This window comes from Papio anubis, chromosome 13 (assembly GCF_008728515.1).
Source record: "Papio anubis isolate 15944 chromosome 13, Panubis1.0, whole genome shotgun sequence".
Classification (NCBI taxonomy): Eukaryota; Metazoa; Chordata; class Mammalia; order Primates; family Cercopithecidae; genus Papio; species Papio anubis.
In genome coordinates, this window is record NC_044988.1 from 82,440,420 (window position 1) to 82,454,835 (window position 14,416).

The 14,416-nt window shown below is 38.4% G+C and overlaps 1 protein-coding gene across 1 annotated transcript; it reads right to left on the minus strand.

Moving 5' to 3' along the window:
• Positions 1-8,097: 8,097 nt before the first annotated feature.
• On the minus strand, positions 8,098-13,770 carry ZNF883 (zinc finger protein 883). The gene is made up of 3 exons (XM_021927259.2): positions 13,719-13,770; positions 13,459-13,538; positions 8,098-10,571 (listed from the first exon to the last, which is right to left on the minus strand). Exon 3 carries the CDS (start codon positions 9,682-9,684, stop codon positions 8,545-8,547), a length of 1,140 nt encoding a protein of 379 aa, XP_021782951.1. The 5' UTR covers positions 9,685-10,571; positions 13,459-13,538; positions 13,719-13,770; the 3' UTR covers positions 8,098-8,544.
• Between the last annotated feature and the right edge of the window lie 646 nt (positions 13,771-14,416).

Genomic DNA, 14,416 nt, shown 5'->3' on the forward strand with positions numbered 1-14,416 from the left:
TAAAGAGTCAAAAAACAACAGATGCTGGTGAGGTTGTTCAGAAAAAGCAATGCCTTTACATTGTTGGTGGGAGTGTAAATTAGTTCAACTATTGTGAAAGATGGTGTGGTGATTTCTCAAAGACCTAGAACCAGAAATACCATTTGACCCAACAATCCCATTACTGGGTATATATCCAAAGGAATATAAGTCATTCTCTTATAAAGATACATGCACACATATGTTCATTACAGCTATTCACAATAGTAAAGACATGGAATCGACCCAAATGTCCATCAATGATAGACTGGATAAAGAAAATGTGGTACATATACACCATGGAATACTATGCAGCCATAAAGAGGAATGAGATCATGTCCTTTGCAGGGACATGGATGGAGCTGGAAGCCATTATCCTCAGCAAACTAACACAGGAACAGAAAAACCAAACACCACATTCTTTTTGATGACTAGCAGAGAGTAATGGTCATAGCTTTACTTATACTTTCCATTTTTCATGCAAGTCCCTTTTTTGAATGACTCAAACCTGGAACCATACAGAAAGTAATTCTGAGAAGTATAGTTCCCCGTTTAACTAAGTTAGCAGAACAAAAACCACCTATGTGGTCAAAAGGATCACTCTTGGCAGACTTGAGCTGAGACCCAAAGTATGACAATTTGTTAACCATGTGAAGCATGTGGGAAGGTCTTTCAGACAGGGAACAGTGAGTGCAAAAGCTTGGCCTATGTGACAGAAAACAGACCAGGGTGGCTGAGTCACAAGGAGAAAGGGAAAATGGTATGAAATAAATTAAGCTATATAGGGAGAGTGGCTAGATTATGTGGAGCCTTATAAAGTAAGGAGTTTGTGGCCTGGCACAGTGGCTCACACCTGTAATCCCAGCACTCTGGGAGGCCGAGGCGGGCAGATCACGAGGTCAGGAGATCGAGACTATCCTGGCTAACATGGTGAACCCGTCTCTACTAAAAAATACAAAAAATTAGCCGAGCATGGTGGCAGGCCCCTGTAGTCCCAGCTACTCAGGAGGCTGAGGCAGGAGAATGGCGTGAGCCCAGGAGGCGGAGCTTGCAGTGAGCCAAGATCGTGCCACTGCACTCCAGCCTGGGAGACAGAGCAAGACTCAGTCTCAAAAAAATAAATAAAATAAGGAGTTTGAATTTTATTTAAAGTGCAAGTCACTGAAGGGTTTTAAGCAAAGAAGTAACTATCAGATTTGAGTTTTTAGATCACAATGTATGGTATAAGCAAGAATGGATTGTGAATGGGGCAAGGGAAGAAGAACTAGCAAACATCTTTGCATATAAATTTGTGTGTGTGTGTATTTCTGTAATCCAGATTCCTAGAAGCTGAATTTTCTTGTCAAAAGGTAAGCACGTTTTAACTTTAAATATGTATCCAAACTGCTTAAGTATTATCTCCTTGAAGAACCTTCTATGACCCTGCCATCCAGGTTTGCATATTTGTTCTTTACTTTGTGGCACTCTATGTATTTTCTTCCTAGAACTGAAAATAATGTGTAAGATTTTGTTTATTTATTTTTATATTGTCTATCTTTTTGGTGTAGGCATGACCTTGTTTTATTTCCTATTATACTCATGATATAGTAGGCACTAAATGAAGATCTGGGCCAGGTGTGGTGGCTCACACCTGTAATCTCAGCATTTTGGAAGGTTGGGTAGGGAAGATTGCTTGAGGCTAGGAGTTGGAGACCAGCCTGGGCGACATAGTGAGACCCTACCACTATGAAAAATTTAAAAATTAGCCCTGTGTTGTGGTGGGCACCTGTAGTCTCAGCTACTCAGGAGGCTGAAGTGGGAGGACCACTTGAGCCCAGAAGTTGGAAGCTTCAGTGAGCTCCCTCCACTCCATGATGGCACCACTGCACTCAAGCCTGGGTAACAGAGATGCTGTCTCAAAAAAAATAGATGTTGAATAAATAATTTCTGGTATACTTTGTATATTTATCCCCACCAAAATCTCATGTTAAATTGTAATCCTCAATGTTGGAGGTGAGGTTTGGTGGGAGGTGATTGGATCATGAAGGCAGATCCCTCATGAATGGCTCGGGCTATCCCCTTAATGAGAAGTGAGTTCACACCAGATCTGGTGATTTAAAGAGTGTGGCACCTCCCCCTCACTCTCTCTCTCTTTCTTGCTCCTGTTTTTGCCATATGATGTGCCTGCTCTTGCTTCTCCTTCTGCCATGCATAAAAGCTCCCTGAGGCTTCCCCAGAAGCTGATGCCAGCACTGTTTCCTATACAGCCTGTAGAACCACAAAGCAATGAAACCTCTTTCTTTATAAATTACCCAGTCTCAGGTATTTCTTCATAGCAATGCAAGAATGGTCTAATACAATTTCCCCACTAAAACCTCTGCACAAACTTATACCTTCAGCAACAGCATATAAAAGTCTAGTTTGCAAATTCCTAAACCAAAAGGAATATTACTGTCTTAGGAGGGGGGAAAGTTTAAATGATATTTTATTATTTATATTTTTAAATTAAAGCTATATCTCTACACACTAACCAGAATGACAAAAACACACAAAAACCTTACAACATGAAATATTAGAAGAATGTGGAGCAACCAGAATTGTCATACATTGTTGATGGAATGTAAAATGATACAACCACTGATTTATATACTAGTGAATGAAAAAGCCAAAAACAAGGCACATCACTTAAATTTAGAACATTCAAGAAAAAGAACCAGCTGGGCCTGGTGGCTCATGCCTGTAATCTCAGCTCTGTGGGAGGCTGAGGCAGGAGGATCACCTGAGGTCAGGAGTTCGAGACCAGCCTGGCCAACATGGAGAACTCCGTCCCTGCTGAAAATATAAAAATTACCCGGGTGTAATGGTATGTGCCTGTAGTCCAAGCTACTCAGGAGGCTGAGACAGGAGAATCGCTTGAACCCAGGAAGGGGAGGTTGCAGTGAGCTGAGATTGCACCACTGTACTCCAGCCTGGGCAACTGAGCAAAATTCCCTTTGAAAAAAACAAAAAAACAAACAAAGAAAAAAAAAAAAAGGTCACGTGCTAAATCAGAATGACATTTTTAACAGGAACACTGGAAGCTAGAAAATTATATAGAAATGCCTTCAAATTTCTGAGGAAAATGATTTTTAACCTAGAGTTCTTTTTTATGTTGTTTTTCTTTTTTTAATACCCTACCAACATCTGTATTTAACCTAGAGTTTTATATCCAGCCAAACTATCCATCACGTGTAAGAGTGGAACAGTTTTACAAATGAGAAGCTGAAAATTTTACTTCCATGTATCCTTTCTTGGGAAGTTGCTGGAGGAAGAAATTCATGAAATGAGGGAAGAAACTAAGAAATAGAAAGATCTGGGATCCAAGAAATAGGAGATTATACACAAGAGGGAAGTAAAGGGAACTCCTAGGATAACATGAAAGGAAAGTCCTGGGGCCACGTGCAGTGGCTTATGCCTGTAATTCCAGCACTTTAGGAGGCCAAGGTGGGCGCATTATTTGAGGTCAGGAGTTTGAGACCAGCCTGACCAACATGGTGAAACCCCATCTCTACTAAAAATACAAAAACAAACAAACAAAAAAATAGCTAGGTGTGGTGGGTGCACACCTGTAGTCCCAGCTACTTGGGAGGCTGAGGCAGGAGAATCACTTGAACTTGGGAGGCAGAGGTTGCAGTGAACCAAGGTCGCGCCACTACACTTCAGCCTGAGCGACAGAGGGAGACTCCATCTCAAAAAAAAAAAAAAGGAGAATCCCAAGGTGAAAGTGAGCAAAAACACAAATAGCTGACTGAAGAGGGTGAAGCGCTCCCTCTCCAGCTGAATGTGTCACCTTGTTCAAAAGAAAGAGATGGAGGAATAAAGAGGAGGGAAAGAAATTACAAGTAAATAAATGAGGATTTTTACTTATATATTAGTTCTACTGCTTTTTTGTTTTATACATCACCATTACCTGCTTTTATCTTTATTATTTTGTTTCTTTTGTTTTTATATTAATGTTTTTACTAGTTTTTTGAGAATTTAATTCATTTCTTAATTTTCTTCCATTTTAATGGAAATGTCCTGGCATCTGAGTGCTGACTCCCTTCAGCCCCCTGTCAGACTAGCAGAGCTCTTGCTGGCCCCAGGTTCTATGCATGCAAAAATGAGAGGCAAAAACTGCCAGGCAAATCAGCAGTTGCAGTAAAAGGCAGGGCTCTGGGAAGCTGGAGTGGAAGGTTGGTGGCTGCTAGGTGGAGCCAGAACACTTGTAAGTGGGGCCATAGTTGGCTTCTGGTGCAACTTGAAGCCTGGTCTAATTATTTCACCAAACTAAGATGGTGAGGTCAGCATCCCATTCACTCTTTTCTGTCCCTCTCTCTGCACCCCACTCTCACCAAGCCTTGGCAGCAGGCCAAAGAGGCCAGTTAAGAAATCTCTGTAGGTGCCACAAAGGAAATGAGACCATGAAAAGAAAGCGAAGGGGCCACCATGCCCAACCAAGAGAGAGGAAAGGATAAACCAGACAGGAGAGCAGATGGCACTGCAGAGGGCACAAGGCCCTGGCTCAGCTTTTGGAGAGTGACAGGGTATGTGTGTATGTGGGGTGTGTGTGTGTGTGTATGTATATTCATTCTCCTGATCCACTCTGCCCATCTTATTTCAGCAAGATAGGCTTCAAGCTCTGAAATTCTTTTCTCCAGTCTATTTGGTTATTGATACTTGTGGCTTCATTGTGAGGTTCTTGTGTTGTGTTTTACCGATCCATTGGGTCACTTATGTTCCTCTCTAAACTGGTTTTTCTCGTTAACAATCTCTGTAATGTTTTATCACAGTTCTTAGCTTCTTTCCATTGGGTTAGAACATGCTCCTTTAGCTCAGCAATGTTTGTTATTACCCACATTCTGAAGCCTACTTCTGTCAATTCATCCATCTCAGCCTCTGCCCAGTTCTGTGTCCTTGCTGGAGAGGCGTTGCAATCATTCGGAGGAGAAGAGGCACTCTGGCTTTTTGAGTTTTCAGGTTTTTTTGATTCTTTCTCATTTCATGAGTTTATCTAGCTTTGATCTTTGAGGCTGCAGACCTTTGGATAAGTTTTTTGTGGAACTTTTTTGTTGATGCTGTTGTTGCTGTTTGTTTTTCTTCTAACAGTCAGGCTCCTCTTCCATAGGGCTGCTGCAGTTTGCTGGGGGTCCCTCCCATACTTGGAGGTGTCACCAGTGGAGGCTGGAAAACAGCAAAGATTGCTGCCTGCTCCTTCCTCTGGGATTTCTGTCTCAGACGGGCACCAACCTAAGACCAGGAGGAATGCTCCTGTATACAGTGTCTGGTGACCTCTGTTGGGGAGATCCCCCCGGTCAGGAGGCTTGGGATCCAGAACCCACCTAACAAATCACTCTAGCTGCCCCTTCGCAGAGGGGGTGTACTGTGCTGGGTGGAATCCCACTCGTCCAGACTGCCTGGATTCCTCAGAGCCAGCAGGGGGAAAAGACTAAGTCTGTTGATCCATGGAGATGACAACCACCCCTCCCCGCAGGGGCTCAGTCTCAGAGAAATCAGAGTTCTGTTTCTAAACCCCTGGCAGGAATTGCTGAAGTTCCTGCAGGGAGGCCCCACCCAGTGAGGAGGATTGATCAGGGTCTAGCCTAAAGAGACAGTCTGGTCATAACCTGTTAGAGCTGCTATGCTGTGCTGTGGGGAATTTCTCCTGGGTCCAAACCACCCAGTCTCCCCAGCACTGGCAGGGGAAAAATGGCAGACTGGAGCTGCAGTGATGGCTGCCACTCCTCCCACTAGGAGCTCAGTCATCTTAGGCAGCAGGAAGCCACAGTGATGGTGGCCACTCCTTCCCCTGGGAACTCAGCAGCCTTAGGCAGTCTCCAGCCTAGTGGCTGCTGAGAATCTGCACAGCTCCATGGTAGGCTCTCTTCAGCCTCATGGCTACACACCAATGCCCTTGTGGTGTGGGCTCATGAAGGGGATCTCCTGATCTGTGGGTTGCACAGATCCATGGAAAAAGTGTGGTTTCCTGGGCAGGGTAGCACACTCACTCACTGCCTCCCTTGGCTGCAGGTGGGAGCTCCCTTTACCTTGCGTGGGTCCCAGGTGGACTGTTGCACCACCCTGCTTTTCCTCACTCTCCGTGAGTCATGCCAATTGCCTAGTCAGTCCCAATAGGAGAACCTGGATACCTCAGTCACCAGTGCAGGATTCACTCACTGTTTTCATTCTTCTCAGTGGGAGCCTCTGTCTGCAGCTGTTTCTTGTGAATTGTATCTTAATATAGATATCATTTTTTAAAATTCCATTTATATTGATTCTATTAAATTTGCAAATCAAAGTTAAATGAAATACAAACTGTCATTTTTACATTATTTTTCCCAATCAGTTCTTTTCATTTATTATTCTATATTTTTTAGAAAAGGTTTATTCTATAAACACACCTCAGATTTTTTAAATTCTTCGTATTTTTAGCTTGTCAAAATTGTAAATGTCACTTCTTTCTACTACCTTTTCTATTTCTCCTACTTTTTTTTTATTAGTATACTGTTTTATACATATATCATTTTAGTAGCTCTACTAATTGGATTTTCTAATACTGAATGTATTTCAAATCCTAACAGTTTTTCTCTTCCTTTAAATTATTGCTATCTTATTTTTTTCTCTAATTGGATTACCTGGGATCTTTAGCATAATATTGACTAATAATGGTGGCATCAAACATCATTTATCTCATTGCTGTCTCTGGTAAGAGTGCTTTGGGTTATTCATGGTTTTTCTTGTAGGTTTCTAGTGAATAGCCCATGATGGTTAATTTTATGTGTCAACTTGACAGTCCAAATATGTGGTGCTCAGGTATTTGAATAAACATTTTTTCTGGGTGTCTTTGAACGTATTTCAAAGAAGAGGTTAACATTTGAACCAGTAGACTAACTAAAGCAGATTTCCCTATTCAATGTGGCTGTAGACCTCATCCAATCATTGTAGGCCCAAATAGAATAAAAGGCTTAGTAAGACTTCTCTCCCTGCCTGTCTTCAAGCTGGGACACTGGTTTTCTGCCTGCCTGCAGACTCAGACCGGAACTTATACCTTCAGTTTTCCTGGCCTTCAGAAGACTCAGGCCTTCAAACTCAGCCTAGAACTTTACCATCGGCTCTCCTGAGTCTCCAGCTTGCTGACTGCAGATCTTGGGCTTCTTATCATCCATTAATGTCCATGCACATCTCCTTCCTTCCTTCCTTTTTCTCTCCTCCTTCCTTCTTTCCCTCTCTCTCCTTTCCTTCCTTCCTTTTTCTCTCTCTCTCTCCTCCCGTCTTTCCTTTCTCTCTCTCTCCATTCCTTCTCTTCCTTCTCTCTTCTGTCTCTGGAGAACACACACTAATAAATGTTCATTATCAATATAAGGAATTTTCTTTCTAATTTTTAAAAAAAGTCACCAGTGTATATAGAATTTTATTAAATGATTTTTTACAGCATGTATTAAGATAGGTTTTTATTAATGTAGATTTCTATTTTTGAAATAGTCTAGAAGTTCTAAAATAAACCTTAGTACTGACTTTATGAAACTGCTAGATTTCTTAACGATTGACTTCGAGTATTTAAGTTTCTTTCCATATATATTTATAATCATTTTCTTACTCTTGGATTTTTTTGTCCTTTTCCCATCATTCCTACTTGCTAGAAGTTTGTCTACTGCCTTATGAAATCTACCTTTTGTAACTATTTCATTGATGTGTGCTTTTATCTTTATTAAAGCATTTATTTTATTTTATTTGGGTTTATACTATTCTTTTTCCTTTCTGAATTCAATGCATAATTTTGTTCTAGCTTTATTGTCTTCTAATAATCACATATTTTTTTCTGTACAGATTTATTCTTTAACTCCAAAATTACTTAGAAACTTATTTTAAATTTCTAAATCATGTTGGGGTGCTACTTTTAGTTGTTTTCATTTCTATTTTTACTGCAATGTACTGAAAAATAATTAGGGAGTATCTGAATATTTCCCTCTGAGAATTTGTTGCAATTTTCTTTGTAACTATATATTCCATTAAAACTATTACATAAATCTTAGAAAATAATGCATAGTATCTTTGTTGGATAAAACATTATTTGTCTATGGCTATTAATGAAATCTGTCAATTTTATTTTCAAACGCTCTACAAAAGTGTTTCTTGAACACTGAAATATAACATAGGACTTAATAAAAAGGGATTATGTATACAGTGAACAATTTTCATTATCCTACTAAGTTTTCTGTGTACTTCAAAAGGCTTTGTTTATAAGCAAATATATACATTTTAATAAATTATCTCTGAAAATAACTTTCTAAATATGTCTTTAAAAAAACAAACCTTAGTTTTGGATGAACACTTCCATTATAACTTTCTCTTTCAATAACACATTTTTTAGATTATAAGAATAGTCTTTCTTCTCAGTACAAGTAGCATAATAAGTAAATGAGTGTTTTGCCTGAAGATTTTCCTCACATAACAATCTTAGTTTCCTATACTGTGAATGCTCAGGTGTAAACAATAACCTACAACTGACTGCAGGCTTTCCCACACCCATTACTCGGCTAAGGTTTCCTTTCTGAAATGAGTTCTCTGATGTCGAATTAAGGATGTACTATGACAAAAGACATCACCACACTTATTACATTGATAAGGTCTCTCCCTTGTATGTATTCGCTTATGTTTAGTCAGAGCTGAGCTTAAGCTGAAGGATTTCCCACATTCATTACATTGGTAGGGTTTCTCTCCTGTATGCATCCTCTGATGTCGAATTAGTGAGGTTCTATAGCAAAACGGTTTCTGACATTCATTACATTGATAGGGTTTCATGCCAGAATGAATTTTTATATGTTCAGTAAGGTGTGTCCTTCGACTAAAGGTTTTTCTACATTCTTTACAAACATAGGGCTTCTCTCCAGTATGAGTTCTCTGGTGTTCAGTAAGATGTGCACTCCGATTGAAGGCCTTTCCACATGCATTACACTCATAGGGTTTTTCTCCAGTATGAATTCTTTGATGTTGAATGAAGGCTGGGGTGTGGCTGAAAGCTTTCCCACATTCATTACATTCATATGGTTTCTCTCCTGTGTGGATTCTCTGATGTCGGATTAGTGATGTACTGTGGCAAAAAACCTTCCGACATTCCTTACACTGGTAGGATTTTTCCTCAGAATGAATTCCCTGATGTTCAATTAGGTGTGTGCTGCGGCTGAAGGTTTTTCCACATTCAGTACATTCATATGGTTTCTTTCCAGTATGAATTCTATGATGTTGAGTAAGGGCAGAGATATGGCTGAAAGCTTTCCCACATTCGTTACAAGGATAGGGTTTTTCTCCAGTATGGATTCTCTCATGATTTCTAAGGGATGACCTATGACTAAAGGCTTTTTCACATTCATTACACTCATAAGGTTTCTCCCCAGTATGGACTCTTTGATGCTGAATAAGATTAGTGCTCTGACTAAAAGCTTTCCCACATTCATTGCATTCATAAGGTTTCTCTCCAGTATGTATTCTTTGATGTTGAATAAGATTAGTGTTCCGGGTAAAGGACTTATCACATATTTTACATTCATAAGGTTTCTCTCCAATATGTGTTTTCTGATGCTGGGTCAGGGATGCAACACAAGTGTAGCCTTTCCCACATTCAGTACAGAGGTATGGGTTCGCTCTCATATAAATTTTCTCAGATTCCATCAGTACTGAACTATGGCTTTATAGTTATTTATTTTTTCATTTTTGTGGGTATGTAATAGGTGTTGGCTTTTCATTTATTTCCAGAATAAGTAAATAAGTAAAGTTTGAGATACAAATGCATCCTTTCTTATATCTAATAAATTATTTTCATTCATGAGTTGCCTTTTGAAAAAATCCACTACAGCAGAATTATGCTTCAGGTTCCCACCATTGATGTCATAGTTACAGTAGTCCTGCCTTATCCACAGTTCCACTTTCCATGGTTTCAGTTCTCCACGGGCAATTGTGGTCAAAAATATTATATGGAAAATTCCAGAAATAAACAATTCGTAACTTTTAAATGGTGTGGTTTTCTGAGTACTGTGATGAAATCTTGTGTGATCTGCTCTGTCCTGCCTGAGCTGTGAATCATTTCTTTGTCCAGTGTATCTGCACTGTATATACTACCCACCCATTCGTCATTCAGTAGCTCATACTAAGAACCTGGTTAGGGTTTGGTACATCAGTGATTTCAGGCATTCTCTGGGGGTCTTGGAATGTATACTGCATGAATAACTGGGGACTACTGCATGAGGTCTTTTTCTTATAAAAACTCTCAGTTGTTTAAAAAGCTTTGGTCTTTGATTCATGTTTCCTCAAAGTTGTTATATTCATGATCTTCCTTTTGACTTGCTTTTTCCTGTAATCTGGTTATACTGGTGTTTCTCAAACTGGTTATCAAATTCGAGTTCTTCTAACGTGAAGTATTAGGAACCATCATTTGAAAAAAAAATTCTAACGTCATATGATGACATTGTTTTGTTTTTCAGAAATTCTCAGCTTTGGAGTGGATGCTCTAACTTTGGATACAGTATCCAGGATTAAGTAGAAGCTATTATCTCTTTCCTCTGAAATACAAAGGCAGAAAACAAGGCTCACTCATCAGTTACAGAAAATAAAAATAAAATAGTGCTATGATAAAATGTAAAATTTTTCAATATAAGTACTGATTAATAGGGAAGTTTAAAGGTGAAATGGATCGATATATATGTCTGAAAAACACTGTTGCTCTACTCACAACAACTCTGACAAATTGTATAGCCACAGCCTTTTCCTCTCTATAACTCATACTTAACACAGAACACTTCTATGTGCAAATGTGTGGAATTTTTTCCATTCTGACCAGTTCTCCAACTCTCTGGACACCAACTCTAGATATCCTACAATTTACTCTAATTCCAACACTATCTACCTGGAGTAAGCATCATATCCCTCGAGTTAAAGGGCTCAGTCCCACAAGACTGCCTCCACTTCAGATGACAATCACAAGCTGGTCCTCCCATACTTCTGACCGACTGGCTACAAGTTGAGGGTTCCTATAACCCCTCCTCCTCTGGTTCAATAATTTGCTAGAATGGCTCACAGAACTCAGGAAAACACTTTACTTACATTTACCAGTTTATTATAAAGGATACAGTTCAGAAAAAGCCATTCAGGAAGAGATGCACAGTGCAAGGTGGGCAGAAGGGAAAGGGGTATAGAGCTTCTGCATCATCTCTGGGCATGCTACACTTCCAGCACCTTGATGTGTTGACCAATCTAGAAGCTCATCAAATATCACTGTTTAAGAGTTTGTATACAGCTTAATCTCCATCCCCACATCTTTCTTCCCAGAGGTTGGTGGGTGGAATTGAAAGTTCTAACCCTCTAGTTGCTTGGTCTTTTTAGTGATCAGACCCACTATTGAGGCTATCTAGGGGCCCTACCCTATTTCACCTCATCAACATAAACTCATCATAATACACCTTTTCTTAAAAAAAGGTGTACTATGAACAACAAAATATATTCCTATCACTTAGGAAATTTGGAGGGCTTTCAAAGCTCTGTGACAAGAATTGGAAACAAAGACCAGATGTATTTCGTATGCTATCGCAATAGGTGTGATCAAAGAAATGGAAGCATTGAGACAAAGTGCGTAATAAAATCAAAGGTAAAGATTCAGTAAAATAAATGTTGTGAATAAAAGACAATGGAACTAATTCAAATGTATGTATGTTTTTGGAAACCAGAGGAAAAAATCCAGAAAAGTGAAATGGGATCAGATAATAAAAAACTCTCACACTTTAAACAGAGAAATTCAATGTCATCTAGCAGGAGACAGGAAAACTGAAGTTTTCTGTCAGAACATTAACAGGATAAATATATCTTAGATGTGATGTTTTAGATTAAAAGCTTGTTAATTCCATCTAAAATGAATAAAAGAACAATGGTGAAACTTAGCAAGAAGGCATAATATGAATAATATGATTCTGGATTGGGATAATACTAGTAAGAATTTGGTGTCAGTATAGATAATACATGAAGAAAGAAAAAATGCTGAAATAGATTATAGGGAATTTTTACAAAACAAGATTCATAAAGATACAATGGTTTCTAGCCAAGAAGGCTGGAAGAATAGTGGTACTAATGATAGAAAAAGAAGGAAAGAGAGGCAACCTAGGGAAAGCTGGTGATTTTACTTTCACCATATTGAGGTTAAAGTGATTGAAAGTGAAGTACGACATTCTAACGGAGATAAACTTTAAGCAGGGGAATATATGGGGATAGAATGTAAGTGAAACACTTAAGTTGAAAAAATATATATAAGAAAGTTAACATAGAAGGACTATTTGAGGATGTCAGAATGCACTAACTTTTTGAGATAAAAAATAAACAAGTAGAAAATAAACCATAAAGGCACATGCGTTTATGTTAGGGAGCAAGTGAAGTTAACAAAAAAGCATTTGGAAAAAGATTAGAATGGAAAAGAATCTGGTGATGTCACACAAGGTAAAACAAAATATCAAACACGGCAGAAAGTCTGAACACAGGACTAAGAATAGGTTGCTATCAAGAAAGAATTCAAGAATCTCCTCAAAATAATTTTAGCAGAAGACAAGAATCTAACTCCAAAGATTAAAAGAGAACAGGAATTGAGGATATTAGCTACAAGTTTGAAACATTTGGTAATGACAGAATAATTTTGAAAGGCAGATAAAAAATTTTTAGGCAACATATTATTTTAAAAGCAAGAAAACCTTTTTAATGTCTGAAAGTAGAAGGAAAGGAGCTGGTGAAGTGGAGAGACTGAATCATGAAACAGTCATTAAATCAGACCCTAAAATAAGTAAAAAATAATGGAATCTGAAGTACAGAATGGAAAGACTAACAACGGAAGAGGGCCAATCTTCCTCCGAGATCAAGAGATATGTGAGAAGATAGATAAAGTTATATAGAAATGAAGTTGCTGTTGCTTCTACTAGATGAATGCAGGTTTCTAAAATACAGATGAGCGGCTCTGCACAGAGGACCCTAACCAACATTTCAAAAGCTATCTCCTAGTACCACTATTGTTACTAGCACCACCATAATGGATAAATGGACTCTTATTTACAAGGATTCCTGTCTTCTTGGTTGTTTTCGTTATCTGATTCTTTCCTGGCTGTTATTTTGTGACATTTCTCCATTTTTCCTTTGTTATCTATTTATATGGTTCTTCTTAGTTGGAAGATAACATCCATGGATCCTAGAATTATGTCCTAAGTAGTATTCAGGAATTCTGCGATAGAGAAATGTTGATACTTCTAAGATAACAAAGTAAGACTATCTATTTATAAAGTTTTAAAGAAAAGGACTATCATCTGTTCAGTACAGAAATATCTTGTCTCTGGTCCCTAAACTCAAAGCTCAGTCTCAGCTGAACACCTGTAAATCTCACGATCCTACATATTTTGGGATTGGAGAAACTGTACTCACCCAATGAGATGAAGCTGTAACAGTTTTTGAAGATCACATCCATGTGCCATGTCTCTGACATCTTCCAATGCCACTGGTTCCTAAAACATCAAACAAGTACCTGCTTATTAAGGGATCAGTCCTGCAGACATTTACAAAAGAAAGAGTAAAGCTAACAATTAAAAATGACAAAGTGGAGGACTATTAAGTTGTTCAAAAAGGGTTCAGAATTCTAGGCTCAAGAGTGGCCAAAAGTTTATTATTTGGTGTCTACTACTTACCTGTTGAGGATATACAGAAGCAATACTGAAGTTTCCCTATAAGACACCTAAAATTAAAAAAAAATGTGTAATTATATGTATATATACATATAAAATATAGGTAAACTATAAACTCAACTTAAGAAATAACAGAAAATATGGAAATATCGTAAGTGGGTAGTGCAACAAGGTACTTGTTATAACCCTATTAATGGCAACGATACACATAAAAGAAAAATTGATTATTCAAGTAAAGCAATTATAAGAGGGTATAGAAAAATGAGAAGCTAAAGAGAGAGAAACAGATATAGATGTAGATGTAGATATACTATTGGTTCTGTTTTTCTGGAGAACACCAACTAACACATCAACATAAAATAATAAATCCACTTTCTGTTTAACTCATCTGTCCTCTGCAAGCTTGTGTGGTGTGAATCCATGTATATACTGATTTCAAGCTTCTGGGACTGCAAATATAAGAAGGATAAGTTCCCAGATGATGAGGAATTCACCAAGATAAATGCCATAATATGAGATTCCTTGGATGTCAACCAGGCAACCAACTTCCCCAGAAAACTTTGTTATCACTGTCTGCCATTTTTTAAATAATCACAATAGAATCTTCCTTGTGTTACACTCTATGGTTGACAGAAAAGGAATAATAGAAACAGAACTTGCTACTAAAAGATATGTACTCTATTTGCAAAGAAAAGTCTTAT

Bases quoted from the DNA above. Each gene is read 5' to 3' on its own strand.
- ZNF883 (XM_021927259.2), bottom strand. From the start codon at position 9,684: ATGGAATCTGAGAAAATTTATATGAGAGCGAACCCATACCTCTGTACT.